The 20,144-nt window shown below is 35.7% G+C and overlaps 1 protein-coding gene across 24 annotated transcripts in view; it reads right to left on the reverse strand.

Moving 5' to 3' along the window:
• PPFIA2 (PTPRF interacting protein alpha 2) overlaps positions 1–20,144 on the reverse strand; it is a 413,992-nt gene that overhangs the window by 61,894 nt on the left and 331,954 nt on the right. For all 24 annotated transcript variants that reach the window (XM_045588288.1, XM_036456932.1, XM_036456935.2 and 21 more), the window contains 6 exons: positions 18,075–18,166; positions 15,046–15,181; positions 12,630–12,850; positions 7,529–7,766; positions 4,990–5,019; positions 1,486–1,616 (listed from right to left, as the gene is read on the reverse strand). In XM_045588288.1, the coding sequence (XP_045444244.1) occupies positions 1,486–1,616; positions 4,990–5,019; positions 7,529–7,766; positions 12,630–12,850; positions 15,046–15,181; positions 18,075–18,166 (848 nt within the window). The remainder of the gene's footprint in view (positions 1–1,485; positions 1,617–4,989; positions 5,020–7,528; positions 7,767–12,629; positions 12,851–15,045; positions 15,182–18,074; positions 18,167–20,144) is intronic.

Genomic DNA, 20,144 nt, shown 5'->3' on the forward strand with positions numbered 1-20,144 from the left:
CTCCCATATGAATGAAATATGTTGTTTTATCCTGTTAATCTGCCTAATGTCAATTTAATTTAGAGCAGCCAAAAAACCTAAAAGGAAAGAGGTAGAAAGTTTTCTGCCCTTACATCCTAGAATCCCTGTAGTTTTTGTTACTCTTCCTAATAAGTTCCTCATAGAGCCCGATTCTATTTCAATAGAAAATATACACCAAAAATAGGAGAACTATTCGTTTTCTTCTGTTAAATTTATTGCAGTGACATTGGTCAATATGATCATATAAGTTTCAGGTGTGGGTTTCTATATTACAAGACCTGTATAACACCAAACAAAGTCAAATCTTCTCCTGCCACCATATATTAGAATCCCCTTCTCCCCTGTCTCCTTCCCTCTGGCGACCACCGCACTGCTGTTTGTATTCACTAGTTTCAGTTTTATATCCCACATTTGAGAGAAGAGCTATTCTTACAAATATTGGCTAATAACAGGACCACAAATGTAAAGTTAATTTTAAAACTAAAAAATTGATCTCAGAATGAAAATTTATTCTTTTCACAAATATTGTGAAAATTGTGATTTTGTTTCTATTTATTTCACAAGTTGAAATATATATATTTTATATATAAGCGACAATCAAAACTGAACGGATGATGGAACAGGTTATGTGGGGCGACTAGGCCAGCAGGGGGGTTAGTGAGGGGCAACCAAATGACGAAACAGCAGACTACATGGGGTGATCAGGCCAGCAGGGGGGGTTAGTGAGGGACAACCAAATGACCAAACAGCAGACTACATGGGGTGATCAAGTCAGCAGGAGGGTTAGTGAGGGACAACCAAATGACCAAACAGCAGACTACATGGGGTGATCAGGTCAGCAGGAGGGTTAGTGAGGGACAACCAAATGACCAAACAGCAGACTACATGGGGTGATCAGGCCAGCAGGGGGTTAGTGAGGGGCGAACAGATGCGTGGGGCAACCAGGCCCACTGGGTAGGCAGTTGGGAGGGACCACGCCAGCATGGAGGGCAGTAAAGGGTGAACTGGCCAGTAGGGGAGGGCAATTAGGGGCAACCAGACCTGTGGGGGGGCAGTTGGGGGTGGCCAGGCTGGCAGGGGGGACAGTAAGAGGCAACCAGGCCAGCAGGTGGGAAAGTTGGGTTTGACTAGGCTGGCAGGGGGGGCATTTGGGGGTGACCAGGCCAGCAAGGGTGCCATTAGGGGTGATGAGGCAGGCAGGCAGGTGAGCAGTTAGGAGCCAGTGGTCCCGAATTGGTGAGGGGGATATTCATTTGCAGTCGGACATTCCCTAAGGGTCCCAGATTGGAGAGGACTGGAAAGGGTGCAGGCTGGACTGAGGAGACTGCCCCCTTCCACAAATTTCCTGCACCAGGCCTCTAGTGTTACATAAAATTTTAAGCAGTCTATCTGACCACACTGAAAGGAAGAGGAATGTTTTCAGGAGGAGCGTGGGCACTGTGTTCTGTGCTGGGAGAGCCATACCTTCTGGCCTCATTGTGGTAGGAAGAAGGGAGGGTGTGAGTCATCCTGATGGTCCTAGGGGTCGGGGGAGGGGAAGTTTCACATTTAATTGTTGCTTTATCCTCCCGACCGTCTTCTTCCACCACTGCAATCTACAAGCAAAAACAATACATTCAGGTGAACTTTTTAAATTTCAACTGAAATGAAAAAAAATGGAGAAACATCAAAGCAAGGCTATCTGAGAGAATCTAACACAAAAACAATAAAATAAAAAAAACCTTGTGGCATATAGGTTTTACATATATAAATTCACATTATTAAAGAGTATTAATTTAATAACTCTTTAAGAGTGTAGACAATCCAGTTACAGTAAATATGGACCTACTACAAAAAAATCCTTAAGAGTAAATAAATACCAAAGATCAATATACAGGTGTTATGGTCATAAGTAGCTAGTCAGTATTAATAATAGGAAAGGAGCAAAGAGGAGGCCACACATTATAAGCATGGTCACCTGGGCAGCTTTACCAGGAAGCTGCACCTTCACGCTCCCCAGGGAACCACCTGTCCATTCCCTGCAGTTCACTGGGGGAAAGGATCCAACAAAGGGGAAGATGGTTGCTTGTGCAGTGAGTGAAGTCAGCGTGACATAGCTTGCTGTCTATCTAACCTGAGAAAAATTACTGGCTAGAGATAGAAGCACTGCAAACACATGAAATTCTGAAGGGTTAATGGCTAAGCTACCAGGTATAATCTTCTCTGTTGTCCTCTTGCCAGCTCTTGAGCTCTCTCACTAGGTGACCCACACTCACCTGTGTGCTAGCCTGCCATCTGGCCTGAAGCAGCACCATGGCCCACCCATGTGGACCCCACATGCAATGGACTGCAGCTGGGAACACAAGCTATGCTAGCCAGATCCCGGACTGGACTGTGCTTGAATATGGAGCAGAAACTCTGGGCAGTGGCTCTAATCCTAGCCCTGCTGGAGGCAAGACTGGACCTTTTCCATGGCAAGAGAGAAAAATGGAACCTGGGAAACAAGCCTAGGTGCTTTAATCCCTAGGAGCGTTATTTTGGAATCTATTTTCATACACCAGAATATAAATAAGTTACTAAAATTAGAGCAAATTTACTAAAAAATGCATAGTCAGGCTATCATAGCATGGACAACTTTTCAGTGGGGGACTTTTGAAGTGAGAACACAAGCTGTCAAAAAATAACTTTATCAGATTATGTTTTAAATTGCTCACACTAAAGAAATGTATTCAGAGTGTTTAAAAATGAGTTACAGTTTAAATAAAAATACTTTATTTTTAAAAGGACGATAATAAAAGGTTGAAACATAATCCTTGCAAATTGTTTCATCTCACTACTTGCCATGAGAAAATTGGCAAAGGCAGACAGAAACCCCTAAGAAGATGAGGTGGAAGGGATTTCCTTAAAAAACACTGTATTTCAGAATCCAGAACAAATCCTGATTGCATACATTTTGACAGAGATAGAGATATAGAGCTGTATTAAAATAAGACTTTTCAATAATCAAGCTATTTGCAAAGCTATGTTCCCCCCCCAATAATGCCATATTTACTCCATAGCATCATTGTGCATTAAAAATACACGTGGTGATAGAAAAACTGTGGAAAGCATAGCTTAAAGAAATAGTTGTGAAAGTTCTGATGAAAAAAATTCTAAATATGGCTATAGCAAAAGTTTTAAAGCTGTGTTCTCTTTTTATGTCTATGCAATGTCTTGCTTGTTTCTACGTTAAGTTATTTTGCTTAAATGTGCTTATATATGATGGAGACCTCATGTTTTGGAGAAACTTAATGAAATTGTTTTTCAGTGCTTTTGTCATCCAACCTCTCAACAGTTTAGGCAGGTATCTTCATATAATTTTTTCTCTCCATTTCAGCTAACAGTGTCACCCAAAGAACCTGTGTTAAGAACTATTTCCAGCATTATATCAATGCTATGGAAAACACTTTCTGAACTCACATTCCATTTCAACCCATGAAGTGTGTTTCCATACTCTTCCTAACATGTATTTATGGTTCACAGTCCATGATCTAACCACCATTGTTTTCCACTTTGTTTCTGCTAAGCATGATGATTTCTGCTCCCAGGTTTTCTCCCGAAACACATTGTTATAAAATAGCCTCCTCTCTTCGATCTGCCAGTCAAACTATGCTGACTTTTTGAATACCAGCTTTTAAGAACCCTGTACACAAGATGTTTCTCTGAATAATGCTGAGCGCTCACACCATATAAACAAAATTGAAGAGAAAGGCTTTGAAATCAGAGCTGGATTTGAATCCTGGCTTCTTCTTTGAGGTAATTACGTACTACATGTTCTAACTAAGAATAAATGTCTTCATCGATAACATGGAGGTGATGATTCTTAATTTAATGTTTTCTTTTGAAGTGTAAATGAAATCATGCAGGTAACTCCTTACCCTGATATGCAACAATTTTTAGCTTGTAGTCTTTCTATAACTTACCTTTCTTACCAATCAATCACCTGTTCTCTGAATTCCCTGAGGCTGAGTTTCTAAAAAGGATCTTGCTTTGTAATTTTTCTTTCTTTACCCACTGAAATTTTACTCGGATTTTTTTTTTCTATGTTCCCAGCGCTGGAGTCCATTTTATTCCCTATTTCAATATTTATACTCTTGATCTTGTTCTGAACAGGAAAGCAGTGTATTAACTTCATTTGTATATTTTCTATATTCTTGATGCTCTGGCACCTGGGGCCATCCTGAGCCAGGAGAGATTGCCTTTCACAGGGCTAGCTCAATCTCAGAGAAAGCAAACCACTTCCCTGGAGTGGGCCTTCCACATGAAAATCAATCAATCCAGATATGAATCCCACACCATCTTACCTATCTGCTCTTACACTCCAGGAAGCAACATTCCTCGGCCGTAATCATCTGGGTCAGGCATTAAACAACTAGAGACAGCCTCTCTTCCAAGAGCCCACCAAAATTATTCAAAACAGCCGATCCTAACCCTACTCACCTTCTCTTTCCCATAGAAACCATAACAAAGCCTCCTGCCCATGCTTTCCCCCACTCTCTCTGTCTCCTGACCCACACTGGCTCCCCTGGGCCCTACATCCATGGTGAGCCCATCCTCTTTGAAAAATTAACAAGTCACCTTTCATTGCAGTTGTCTCCTGACCTGCTGGCCTCACCATCCCTGTATAATAGTAAAACCTATATTTGCTATTGTTCTAGTAGAGATAGTAAACTATATATTTTTTTGTACCAACAGTGCTCTACGTCTTCTGTAGAAAATCAGGATACTTAGTCCACATAATCTAATGATTGACCCAAAAAAGCATGAGAATTTTTTTTTTAAGACATTTGCTCTTATGGTCATGTTTAAATAATTCAATAATGCTAAAATGCTTTTACTATTTCTTTTTGATGTTACTATAGTATTTAAACTACAAGGAATATAACTTTAAAGCTTTCATAGGAAAAAAACAATATTCAACTAGCAGTCAAAGGAAAGTGTTTACAGTACCTTTCTCCGGTGTTTCCTTAGATCGCTTGGCTGTGATGGGTAGTAATAAAAGCAACATAAAACACAACTAGTTAATGATTATCATTTAACCGTTTACACGTTTAAATAGTATCTATAATTTGACTTTGTTTTTTTATTCCATATTTTCCTAGATAAACTTGTTAATATTTACTTGTTAAAATCATTATAAGAGCACTCCTCTCGGAGGACACTATAGAGAGGGAACTTCCTGGGTGGCATGGGTAGGGCCTGTCACCTGTGCACAGGCATCAGCTAGGAGACATGGGCCCCGGAAGCATAAAGCACAAATAAAGAGAGCGAGCGAGCCAGAAATAAATATGGAACTAAACCCTTCCCGTAAAATAGAAACGGCTATGTCAAGATTGTGCGTAAACACATATTCAGTCCCTATACATAGAGTTTACAAACACTGCCTTTTGCCCCATCTGAGCAGAGCCTTTGGCCTCCCTGGGGCAGGCGGGCTGATCCTGAGGGAGCTCAGTCTTCCTGGACTCTGACGCATCCCCCTTCCAAGCGCCACAAGCTCAGTATAACATGTTTCTGGAGCTGCTATTTTCTTGTCAATGTCATAAAGAATTAGTTTTAGGATATTTTATAAAGCTAATTCTTTATGATTCCATATGAACCTTATTCACCTATCTTTGTTGCCTTTTCTAATGAAAATAAAATGATTTTTTGTTAAATGATTCCATTATACTTTACATTTTATTTGTTATTAGAAAATGGGTAGGTTTACCCCACCCAGTGCTCTAATTAGATATTGCTAACATGTCATTTATGCTTTTGTATTAGTAGTGAGGTAAAAGTGGATACACTAACAAAAATAAATGCAACAAAAAAAATAAACATGATTGCAAAACATATAAACATAGACAACACAATTACAATGTATTTGCAATCTACATTCTGTCCCTAAAATTTCTAATGTTTCTCTGAATATTTAAATATAAATTATACTCAACAATATATATTTTCCTCCAAATATTTACATTTTCTACATGTAAAAGAAAATCTGTTTCACTATTGTTATTTGATGACGAAGTTTCAGGAAGTAAAAAGGACTTTCTGGATTTCATTTCTTGTTTATCTGGGTCAGATATTCAACATTGTTAACCCTCAGAAAATGTTCTAAGTAATTTTAAGTACTGAAATTATAGTGTGATAATGTTCACTTACCACTGATTTATTTATAAATGACTACTCAAGAAAATTCATGAGAGCACTGGTACCCTTGTCAAACACACAAATGCCACATCTAAATATTAAAAAATATTTTATCTTATTACTATAAAAATAATAACACTATCAAGGATTGTAATACTAATGTTCATGAAAATACTTAAAAGTTCAAAACACTATGTCGTAAAAATATAAGTAAATAATAGTAGTACAGAAACAACCAGTTTCCTTGCCTTGAATGCTGACTAAATTATGTTCTTTATTACTTAACTGTAGTTGACAAGAAGGTCATCGATATGCAGCATGTACTAACAGGCAAAAACTAAGCCAGAGACAATGTCATTCTAGTTAATAAAATCACAGGGATGTCTAGATTTTTAAAATAAGTAGATCATAATGTAGCTCAGTTACTGCCTTAGTATATCTTAGTACATTGGCTACAATTTTGCTCTGTATCTGGTTGGAGTTGGTTCTGATTGGTTAGTCTTTTTTTCTGAATGGCTATTGTCTGTGCTTCTGTTTTTAATATTAAGCATATAAGTCAGCAGAGATTAGAGGATTCACTGCCTTAATATCTTAAGGAGACAAATGTTTCCCTTTTTTTTAAAAAAAAAAAAATTCACCATTTCTCTTCTATAGATTTTATTTCAAGGAAGTCCCATAAATACAAAGTTTGGTGTGGGCAATATTGCCTCACCATATAAATAGTTTTCTATCTAAGTTCTCAATTGCATAATCAAAGAAAGAGATACCTACATTTATATACATTACAGAAATGTCATCAAGGTAAAATGAAAACTTAAAAATCAATTATTTATAAGGTAGTTTTCATCTATATAATTCATTAGCCATATCGCAAATGATTGCAACATATTTATTTAAAAATGTCATTAGAAAGTGAATTAAACATCGTGGCAATATATTACACACACACACACACACACACACACACACACACACACACACATTGTGGACTTTTATAGAAGTTTCACAACCTTATCAGAAACACAGTATACATTTCAGATTTTTCTGTAGTGTGATTAATTTATCCTCCATTAATTCAGCTTGTGCTGGATTTTACAGTGTATCAACTATTAATTTGCCTATTTGTCTTTTAATTAACCTGTTCTATTTACTTACTATATAACCTAGGGCAAATTACATCTATGTAGATTACACATCCTCATCTCATAATGGGATTAATAACTGTCTCTACCACATAGATTGTTGTAAAAAGAAGAAACCTTAAAGTACACAGAAAGCCCTTAGCCCAGTCAGTATCAACTAATGTATCATTAATCCTAGTGGCAGCAAAGGTTCTCTGGACGCGTCAGCATACCAGTGTCATGACTCCCATCCGATCCATTTCCCTGGCAGGGCTTCGCGGGGTGAGCTTTGGCGTTGAATGTCCACTGGGGGGCGACGAGCTGGCCAGTGAGGACGCGGTGACGGAGGCAGTGATGGAGGTCCCTGGGTGGACTCGTGCTAAATTCAGGCCTTCCAGACTCACACTAGCTACTCTGTTCTCAATTTCTTCAGCACGTAACTCTGTAGATTCTTTTTCTTCCTGAATGAGCCTGAAAGATACAGTTTAATTTTGATCCATTATATGCCCTGATAATGCTAATGAGTCAATAAAAATTCTGTGAATATCTTATGTCAAATCTACTAGTTTCATCTTTTTCCCCCCCTCTCTCTAGGGAAGATAATTTTCATTAAATCCAAGGGCTTCCTGGCTGAAATTTAGAATATCACTTTTTAAGTGACACATAATTCCTCTCCACTTCTATATTATTTAGCCTGAAAAACTCCTTGCCTGCATAACTAATTTATGCCATTAATCCTAAACTTACATTTGAACTCCTGCACTGATAAGTGAGTCTTAGAAACTCAGATTCCAACGAAGTTATTAAATCTTACCTCCAACCCAATAACAAAGTGTAATTGGTAAAATCCTAAATAAATGGTCATTCATCATTTTCATTTGGACAAATAAATGACCAAGCCATTTTTCAAACATTAATGTTTAATCTTTAAATAAACACCATGCAATTTAATAATGTGGAGATGTCCCTAACTGGTTTGGCTCAGTTGATAGAGCATTGGCCTGCAGACTGAAGGGTCCGAGGAAGTTTGATTCCAGTCAAGGGCATATGTCCGGGTTGCGCGCTCGATCCCCAGTAGGGGGCGTGCAGGAGGCAGTCAATCAATGCTTTTCTTTCATCATTGATGTTTCTCTCTCTTCCTCTCTGAAATCAAAAATATATTTTTTAAAAATGTGGAGATGACAGATGTTAGATAACTATAAAATTAAACTATTGCTATAGATCCTTTTGAAATGACAAAGCTTAAATAGAAACAAGCTTCAAGAAGGTATATATATTAGCTGTACAAAAACAAAAAAGAAAGAGCTTCTGCTAGGTTGAATAAGTTCCTATTCAAGTTGAACCTATACATATTTTACATATTGTTATAATGAAACCATGTACTAGTCTAGCTTGTTTGAAAAAAATGGGGACAGAAACCTCCTGAGAAATTTCCTTTTACCTACAAATGGCTTATTGGGATCTCCAATGACATATAATCTTTAACCTCAAAGTTATGATCATTGAAAGTTTTCAGAAAACAGTTTGGCAGTTCCTTATAAAATTTTACATAACCTTATAATTTGATTCAGTAATCATGCTCCTTAGTATTTTCTCAAATAAGTTGAAAATTTATGTCCATATTAAAACCTATACATGGATATTTAGAGTGTCTTTATTTAAAATTTCTAAAACTTTGAGGCAACCAAGATGTCCTTCAATAGTGAATGTATAAACTGGAATATTAGTCAGCACTAAAAAAATGAGTTATCAAGGCATGAAAAGACATAGAAGAGCATTAAATACATATGACTAAATGCAAGAAGCCAATATGAAAAGGCTACATATTATATGATTACAACAATATATGGTACTCTGGAAAAGGCAAAACTATGGAGACAGTAAAAAGAGCCATGGTTGCCAGGATTTGGGATGGGGAGAAGGATAAATGGGCAGAACACAGCAGATTTTAAGGCAGTGAAAATATTCTTTGATACTATATTGATAGGTAGATGTCATTATACATTCTTCCAAACACATAGAATGCACAATAACAAGAATAAGCCATAACTTAAACTATGGGCTTCAGGTGAATATGATGTGTCAATTTAGGTTCATCAGTTGTAAGAAACATACTACTGTGATGTAGGGTGTTGATTATGGGGAAGAACATGCATGTATGGAGTTAGAGGAAATATGGGAAAATCTCAGTACTTCCCCTCAGTTAAATTTGCTGTGAATCCTAAACTGCTCTAAACAAATTTAGTCCAATAAAAATATTAAAAAGCAAATTTTACCTTAGTTATGTTTTACTTACATAAAAAATTAACTTCTGCTACTTTGAAGTTTATTTTCATGGGTGCACTTTACCTTGAGTCAAAGATCAGAATCTAAAATAAAGGCTTTATCAAGTATCAGACTATAGCATCATTAATGCATTAAACACAAGCCAATGGAAAAACTTATTCCTCTTAAAAAAATGAATTGTTTTGTACATTAAAAATGATGGTGGATAATGACTCCAGAAAAATCTGGTGATGTGATTCTGTTGTTCAAAGAATTTGTAGTTATTAATGCTAGTATTCTATTAATTGTAAAGGAAAGTCAAACCTAAAGAAATAAGTCGAGTAAGAGGTACATCAAAGTTTAGTCAAACAGAAAATCGAATGTTGCCTTGATGTTCAATTTATTTGGAAAAAAAATACATGTCAATTCATTGATCTTTCTAATCCTGATGTAAATGTGGAAAGCAAATGAAATAACTAAATAGATTCTCTTTAAAATGTCCTAGAGTGTTGGAAAGGGAATCTCATAGGAACCATAGACAAGCTGAATGAATAAATAAAACAACAAAAGTAAATTGGACCAATAGTAGCTAACTATAGATGAACAGATTAATGATGGTTGCAATGATAAATGAGTTTTAAGTGATTTGATCTCTTTCTTTAAGAGAATCAATGAGTCCAGCAGATGAGTCTCAGTGGTTGAGCACTGAGTTAGATTTCTGGTCAGGGCACATGCCCAGTTTGCAGGCTTGATCCCCAGTAAGGGGGCATGCAGGAGGCAGCCCATCAATGATTCTCTCTCATCATTAATGTTTCTATCTCTTTCTTTTTATTCCTTCTTCTCTGACATCAATAAAAATATATATTTAAAACATAAAATTAAAAAAAGAGAATCAGTGAACTGAAAGAAGCCAGAGAAAAGGATTTAAAAGAAAAATATTTTGTGAAATAATTAATTTGTGAAATAAGAAAAATTCTAACCAGAGATACATTCCAATTACTCTTAACATAATACCACAGTTTATATTAAGGTGCCTATTTCTTTTAAATGTTGCTATGTACTCAAATTTTATGTATTTCTTAATGTCTTACAAGCAGCAGCTATAATATTTTACTCTACATTAAGGGGGACAGGGATGAACATATTAAAAGACAATAGTTTGAATTCATTATTTGGGTATCAACTTAATTAGTCTAGGCCATGATTGTTGCTGGGGATTTCTACGCTAATGCAAGAAAGTTGAGTCCCTGGAGTAACATCACCTGCCATTGGGAGTGTGTATTTTTTTTTTTTTTTTTTTGGTGTGTGTGTGTGTGTGTGTGAAAACAAATATCACAAGGATGCATACTTGATTTTTAATCTATTTAGTGAATTCAACCATTAGCTGCAAAGCATCAGGAAGTGTTATTTATTTAGAACTCATGATTTTTCTATTTTTCTATTTATAATAATCAAATATTTATGAAGCACTTTCTATTTATCAAGCAAAGTGGTAAGTTTTGGAAATAAAACAGTGAGCAAAACCAGATATACCTCCTAGCTCATATATAACAAACATATGATCTAGTGAAAACAAAGAACTGAAGGATAGAAAAGTGAACTGAAGGACAGAAGTGATGGTGAGATGTTCATGGTGAGTAGTATAAAGTGGGTAAAGAGTTAGGGTAGAACAGTGTGGATGGAGGAGAATATTCCAGAAGAAAAGAATAGTCACAAAAAAGGGAATAGATGGAACATTTAAAGAACAGAAAGTCATGTATAATGGAACATGGACCAGGACAGGTGAAGGGAAGAGAATGTTGAAGTAGATGGGGCATTGCAGACCATCAAAGAATTTTGATCTTTACCTTAAGAGAAACTGAATGGCTTAAAAGAGGAAAGTACCTCAGTACATTTGGGTTTTAAAAAGTCTGCTCTGACTGCAGTATCAATTTGACACTAGCTTGGAACTCCAAATACTACAAAGAAACCAGGTAAAACTATTATTGTCATCCATATGAGAAACTACTATAATGTACAATATGGTGATGATAGTGGGGAACGAGGTAAATTTGAATCAAAGTAGGAGGTCAACAGATTAAAGTGGAGTCAGAAAGAGCAAATAAAGGCATTGTTCAAACTAGTAAAAAAAATGCTCATCAGTTGTAAAAACAAATTAAGAATAGTTTTCTAGTTTGAAGGAAAACAAATCCACTTGACACAGTAGGGCTCTTCACTGGGATTAGTCAATAATAGAAACAGACCACGGATGACATCGGAATTCAAGAAAATGCATAAGTTAAAATTTAAATGATCACAGTGACATTTCTCAATACTTGAATGTTAAATTGTACAATTTCTACTCTACTCTTTAAAAATCATCCATTATCTATATAGCTTTTTAAATATCTTTTTTGAAATAATTCAGTCATGGTTAATTTCATACCAATGTCTACTTTTAAGGAGTCAGGAGCACATGAATTTGCATGCTATTTCATACCTTTACATCAGTGTTAGATGTACCTTGGTAATGTATGTTATCACCACCAATACCATTTAAATAGTAAAATTTTAAAAATATATTTTATTGAATTTTTACAGAGAGTAAAGGAGAGGGACAGAGAGCTAGAAACATCAATGATAGAGGAATATCGACCAGCTGCCTCCTGCATAACCCCTACAGGGGATTGCCCGCAACCAAGGTACATGCCCTTGACCGGAATCGAACCTGGGACCTTTCAATCCCCAGGCTGACGTTCTATCCACTGAGCCAAACTGGTTTTGGCAGTAAATCAAATTTAAAGAGTGCTTTAAAATTCATTGGAGAAGATTTAATATTTACCTTATTCTTTCATACCCCCTCATATCATGTCTGTATGTTTCATGTATGTTCCTTACAAAAGCTACCCTAATTTTATATAGGATATATATAGACATCCAGGGAATGGTGTGAAAATGCATATTCTGAAGTGAGGTATGAAATTCTGCAGTTCCAATATCTTCCCAGTTGAAGCCAATGCTTTTGATATAATGATCATATTTTTAATGTCCAGGTCTCCTAATTATTACCGCCAGAATAACTAAACTCACCTGATTTCTTTGTTGATAGCATCCAATTGTTCCTGAAGCATCATAGCTAGAGTCTGGGCATCAGAATGACCACTTGGAGAGAGAAGATCCATTGAGCTAAAAATTGTTTCTCTGTCATCATCATCAATATCAGATATTTCTGTGTCACTTTCAAAAGGGTGGCTGCTTAGCACTCCGATTTGTTGAGTTCTATTCCACTCATGATCTCCAAGAGATTTTACCTGAATGATGAACAATTATAGTATTGATAACATTATTCATTTTCAAAGCAATATTTTAAAAAACAACACAAAAGCACACATGCTTTTATATATTACTTGGCAAAAGCTGAACTGATTATTAACATTCTAATGAATTAGTTCAATAAAATAACTCCTTGGCATTTTATATATGAGAGGTAGTGTCTGCATTTTAATATAAATAAAAATAATAAATGTAAAACTTCTCCATGATTTCTAGCTCAACCCCAAACTGACGTACGAATTACTTTAAAGCATTTGTGCTTGTAACGTTTCTCTCTCTCTCTTTTTTTTTTTTTTTTACAAATTAACCCTTTCTATTGACATGTACTCAAGCATTCCCATTTCTTGTACTAATTCATCTTATCTACACTTTTGTATTATAGACTCAGAATACTAATATTATCACACAGAAAATTATACATAAATTCTCTCCCCAACAGTCATTTACATAAATTGAAATAAATATTATTAAAAATTTTGCAAAGTAATTTTATTTCATTTCCATTGCTCTCCTACTCAAATGCCTGATTAATTTTTTTAAGCTCAAGGCATACCAACATTTTAACTGATATAATAAGAGCTCATGTGAAGGAAAGTCCCGAGTAACCAATAGACCAACGTTTTTGAAGCTGTAATCTCAAAGTATGAGAGGTTTAGGAGTAAAAGTGAGATCCTATAGTTTTCTGCTGTTTTAAAAATTTTTTTTCAATCTTGTGATGATATAATGATATTGCCTTGAGCATTTATTTAAGATTTAAAAACCTGAATTAGCTTTTATTTCACAAATTGTTTTGGTACAAAGTATTGATAGTATTAATTTATTTTTCATTAAAATGAGAAAAGAACTAAGATGACCTTAATTTATTCTTCTATTGTTTATTTATCTATCCATTCCACAGATACTGATTGCCTTTTATGAGGCATGAATTTGTACGTGACATATAGGTACTAATTAAAAAACAAAGTGTTAAAAAAGAAAAAGAAATAAAGGGTTTGTATAAATAAAGACAAGTAGTTATGTAGTGTTTTGGACACATGTAGAGGGCCACCTGGGAAGGCACATGGGCAATTTTCCTTAATTATCGTCAGTTGAACTCAAGGCGTAGGCAGAGCCATGCCCTGGGAACATATTTCCCCAAGATGGTAGAATGTTGTCAACTTGGCCTTCATATCAGCCCAGGTATTGGCAGGGGTGGGACCAGGCATGCTAGGGCCTACTTAAGAATGCAAATAAGTTGGTGAAAACTTCCTGGTATTGGGGTATAAAATAAATGTACTGGGAGGGGTCACCACTGTCGCCTTCCTGCCTCTCCAGCAGACAGGATGGCGGCCCACCCAGCTCCCAGCTTAAAATCTCTCTCTGTGTCTTCTCTGTTTATTTCTAATATTTCTCAATCCCTGTCGGCCTCCACTTAGAACTGGTTTGTCCATCTCTCTTTCCATGCAGGACACGGAAAAGGAAGATCCCCGCCATGTCTGGCCCCCGCTGCATTTGGCCCCAGCAGACACATACAAATGGTTGGGAAGAACAAATATACTTAGGGCACTGAAGAATTATGTTCTCTATCAAATGCAACTACATACTTACTGAACACGCATAGCTTACAAAGTTGAAGTTATTGAGTGAATGTAAGGCTAGCACTGCAGTTGATCTTGGACAATTCTCTGCAAACACCTTTGATACTCTGTGTACATTTTACTCAAAGTGCTTTTACAGTACTAATTACAATTAAAATATTTAATTAATTTTAATCAACAGTATGAATGCTATTGCCTAGGTTCCCAAGCAACCAAAAAATACAATTGCCAAAATAGCATAATGGATAGAAGCATGGGATTTAAAATAATGCAAACATAAGCTCATGTTTTGAATCTATTACTTTACTGGCTGTGTAATTGAATACAAAATTTCTGAACTTCAATATTTTCATATCTTAAATTAACATAAATATGGTACTCAATTCATAATATTATGTAGATAAATACATGGGAAATGCTTAGTTGAACTTCTGGCATACAGTAGGGGTTTCAGGTTTGTTATTTTTTTAAAACATAGCATATGTCACACTAATAAGAATGTTAGCATTTTTTATCTTCCAAGTATTAAAATTCTGTCCAAAATGAAATAACGTATTTACTTAAAACCATCAGAGACTCGAAATAAAAAGTTTAACCTTTGGCTCATCTCTTCTCACACCCATGCGGCCTCTCCGTGGTCTTCTTATTACTTTGGTGGTTCTGTAGTCAGACTGGCTGTCCACGAGGGAGCCAACAGAATAGCGCAACTCAGCTGAGGGGTCCAGGTGAGTCCTGGAAAAAATGGGAAATGTGAAACATAGTCAGTCACAGTTAAACTTATCAGCAAATCACTATCCACTTCTTAACTGGCAATAAAGCCTCAAGGAAATAGACTTAAAGAAAGAAAACTGATGAATTGCTCTGACCCTCTGAGTTCACTCCAGAGGTTTATGTTTTCACTTGTGAATCTCCTGTGACTCTTGCACATTATCACACAAAAGGCATCCATAAATAATTTAAATATGAATTTTCTTAGAGTAAGCCAGAAATCCATCCCTCTGCTTCTAGAATGTCCTCCATTATCCTAATTATCCACATCTTACCCTTTCTTCAGAGTTCAGCCAAATCAGGTTGTCTCCAGACACTCTGAAACTTATTTTACTTTCTTTTCAAATGAAATACTAGAAGTGAATATCAGTTACTAATATTCACTAACTTTAGCTCATTTCATCCTACCTCCTCAACTGGATAATCAAACATGAGTCAATGAAGTTATCATGCACCATCTGTTTTCTTTATTGTTTCTTTCTTAATTACATGCACTCAAAAGCATGGAGGTCCAACAAATAATTGCTATTTAATAAATATTTAGTTATACTGTAACTTACTACAAATGCCATCAGTTTAGCTTAGTAATTCCTATTATACTTTATACTTTTGATGTGATTTACTGTACACAAAATCCCTTTGATTACTTCTCATTTTATCTGCAAAGTAAGCTTATGGGATAGTCATAAAAACAGTATTTTATATGTAACTCATGTAAAATATATACACAATTAGAATCTTATTAAGAAAATGGGTTTTTCAAAATCAAACAGATAATAATTATATATCTGAAACCTAAGAATGCTTGGTGTAGTGTTATTTCTACTACAGTCTGCTGCATAGAGGAAAGTTGTACTGTGCCGTTCTGTAATTGTGAATAAATGTCACATTGCTAGATGGCCCATGATGATTCACTGTGGCAGTGAACTTTTAGACAACACCTCTAGAACTCTGCATTCCTGAGATTGAAAGTAAAACAATGAAATGACCATTGGATCCTATTAAAATACATTTAATTTGTTAATTTAATAATATTCATTCATTGCTATTTTATCAGCTCTTTTTTTCTCTTCTCTGTCATCATAATCACTATCACCATGTGAATTAATTTCAGTTCATAGTCAGAATACTTTCTTTAAAATAAGCATGATTTTTCTAAAGTAAAGACCTACCTATTTAAAAAAAATTGGATGTATTTATGTTTGAAGAAAAACATAAAATACTGAATGTTTCATCAGAACTTACACTGAAAAATATAAGCTCCTTCAGAATTATTTTTTAATTCAGATTTTTCATCAGAACATCTGAAAAATGCTTTATCAGATATTCAATTATTCAACAATACTGATTGAGAGCACACTGTATGGCAGTTTTTTTGTTTGTTTTTAAATATATTTTATTGATTTTTTTTACAGAGAGGAAGGGATATGGAAAGAGAGTTAGAAACACTGATGAAAGAGAAACATTGATCAGCTGCCTCCTGCACACTACCTACATGCCTTTGATTGAAATCAAACCTGGGACCCTTGAGTCCACAGGCAGATAATCTACCCACTGAGCCAAACCTGTTAGGGCAATATATGACCATTTTTTAAAGTCCTGAGATTATAGTAATTAAAAACAAAAATATTAAGAATATTAGCTTTAGCCCTCATGAAACTAATGTTCTTAACATAAGCATATGACCATGAAACATGAACATCTAGAAATCTGTGGTGTCAAAAGTTTCAAATAGCTGATGTCATTGTATTCCTCAATAAATAAATGTTAAATGAGTGAGCGCTTCTAGAGTTTCTTATAGAATTTGAATAAAAGGCTCTAAGCAAAAAAGAAACTTATATCGATATATTAATTATTGAATTCTATCTAGAGAGAAACAATTGTCTCATTGCTTCTTTTTAAAGATTAGGTATTGAGTCAAAGTAGTTAAGTAAAGCTAAATCAACTTGAATTCTTTAGCAAATATAATTTTGCTTTTCCTTTTTATGTGAAACCAGAGGCCCGATGCACAAAGATTTGTGCAAGAACGGGACTTCCTTCCCCTGGCTGCCATAACCACCAGCCACCTTTCTGCCTTCCCATGCTGCCCAGAGGCCTGGAGCAGCGAGGGTAGTGCAAAATGCCTCCGTGGTTATCATGGCAATGATGCAAGCATCCCACCCCACCTACAGCTGCATGACTGTGTATGCAAATTAACCTGCCATCTTTGTTGGGTTAATTTGCATACTCACTTCTGATTGGCTGGAGGGTGTCATGAAGGCATGATCAATTAGCATGTTGCTCTTTTATTAGTGTAGATTACTTTACCAAAATAGTTATATACTCTTTGACTATAAATGACCATAATCAATGAGATTTCTTCAGTAACATTTCTGCATGTAGAAAAAGAGCTGATACTTCTTCACATAATAAGATGCAATCTACCATACAGTTCATTTTTCATTTAACACTAGAGGCCCCATGCACGAAATTCATGCAAGGGGCTTGACCCTCCCAGCCCCAGCTGCCTCTGCTGGCCCTCACAGTATCAGCTTCATTTGGAAGGTTGTCTGAACGATTTTTCTGTTGTCTGGCCTAATTAGCATTTTAGTTCTTTATTATATAGGATTCTTTTTATATCTTCTATCTATATAATTAAATGCAGAATATGAAAGGTAGTGATTTCAACTTTTATTGCATATCTGCAGAAAGGATTTCTAAATTATACAATTATTTTTGAATGTAGAAACTAAATTGGTGAGGAGTCAAAATAAGGCAGATACATGTACTTGTCTATTTTATTTAAGAATATATTAACCACAAGGAGATTCATATTGGTTTTTAGTCAATTGCAGATAAGCTTTTAATTTAATGTTACCTTGATATTGTGGGTTCAATTAAAGAGCCAGTTCTCATTTTCAATTGGTCAAGTTCAGATCTCAGCTTTTCAATTTCTTCTGCTAATCTTTCCTAAAAATCAAAGAAGTGTTACTCAAATGATATGCAAATACCAATAATACCAAAACTCAATTATAATAAACCAAGCCAGCCAGCCACCAAGTTTAGTGGCTTTTTAAAAATGGAAAAACTAATGGATATAATTTTATTAAAAATACTCATGAAATTAAAGCATGCCTGAATTTTCTCCTTGTAATGAAAATGTGAACAGCAGAAATCAGCAAAATGCTATCTACAGTTACTGGAATTCATCAATTTTTAATTAAACACACACATACACACACACACACACACACACACACAAACAGGCATACTAAGATTGTGACCAGCTATGTTTACATCACTTAAAAATATAGAGTAGAAACCATAGCTGGATTAAAAAATAAGAAAAGATCCTATTTATGCAGTCAATGAAGGATTTCTATTATTCTGTAAGGGTAGGAGGACATATGAGTGAAAGAGAAAGAGGACTGAATTAAAAGAATGAGAAAAAAAATGAGTTAAATTATCAGTTTGATAATAGTACAATTATTTGTGCAACTGATAATTTTCTCAGATTGGCATTATCAGTTTCAAACTAAAAATTTATCAAGAGTTGTCTTATAGCCTTTAAGTGCTCATGTAAGCACTTAATTTTGTTTTCATAATTATAAATTTTATAATATAAACTAAAGGCCTGGTGTACAAAATTTGTGCACTGGGGAGGGGTCCCTCAGCTTAGTCTGTGCCCACTCACAGTCTGGGACCTCTTGCTCCTTGCTGCCTGCCTATTCACTGCTCCTTAATTTTTGGCTCACTGCTCCTTAGTGCTGCCCGTGGAGGCAAGAGAGGCTCCCGCCATTGTTGCTGCCCTCACCAGCCGTGAGCCCAGCTTCTGGCTGAGCAGCACTCCCCCTATGGGAGCTCAATGGCAATCAAGGGGCAGGTCCTGCGTTAAGCGTCTGCCCCTTGGTGGCCAGTGTGCATCATAGTGACAAGGCAAGTCATTCTGGTTGTTCCACCATAAAGATCGCTTAGGCTTTTATTATACAGGTGTTTAAATGTGTCCTTCTTGATTTTCTATTGCTGTTTTTTCCCCTCTCTAAGTGGCCTGTGTTTGCCATTTTACTCGACTCATACTTTTTTCTCATTGCATTATTTTTTTGTCAGTGTGAATTTTGTAAAGCTTCTCATATCTATTATTTTCAATCTTACTACCACCATTCTACCCTACATCCTTTTTATTACTTGTCTGAATATTTTACCAGCTTCCACGGAGGTGATGCTCCCTTCAATCTTTTCCCCACATATTCTTCTGTTAATTGTATCATTCAAAAAATGATGTATAATTAGATCAATACTTTAAAAAATATTAAACAGTTTCTTATTATACTTATTAATCAGTTTGTTATTTCCACTATTATGCATTAAGAACCTCTTGTGTATAGGCCCCTAGGGTACAGTAATAAACTAACAAATGTCCTGCTCTCATGTAATTTATAATTTGGCAGAAAACACAATAAAATAATATTGTTTTAAGGATGTTGGTATGAAGGAGAAAATAGGAGAAACATGGAAAGGCTATTCAATAAAGTGATATTTGAGTAAGAACTAAAGAAAGGGAGACAATTATAAACACTGGAAAAGACATGGCAGAGAGAAGGAACAACAAGTACAAATGCCTCTTAGTGGGATTATATTTAGTGAGCAAAGAGGCTAGCAGAGCTGGATTGGGGAGGTTAACAACAAAGGCAGGCATGCAAAATGTAGAAAGTAGAATTACAAGGTTTGAGAAGAGTGGTCCTGAATGGCCTTGTAAACCATTAAAGCTTTTGGCTTTACTGAGTGAGACAGGAAATTACGAGAGGATTTTTGAGTTGAGAAGTGGCATGACCATTTGGATGGCTATAAAATGAACTTGAACTGATTGGGAGGAAAGGAAGAAATGCAATTATTAGTGTTCTTCCAAAAACATAGGCAGGAGAATTATGGCTTGGACAACAATGGTGTT

Source organism: Pipistrellus kuhlii, unplaced genomic scaffold (genome assembly GCF_014108245.1).
Source record: "Pipistrellus kuhlii isolate mPipKuh1 unplaced genomic scaffold, mPipKuh1.p scaffold_m20_p_3, whole genome shotgun sequence".
Lineage (NCBI taxonomy): Eukaryota > Metazoa > Chordata > Mammalia > Chiroptera > Vespertilionidae > Pipistrellus > Pipistrellus kuhlii.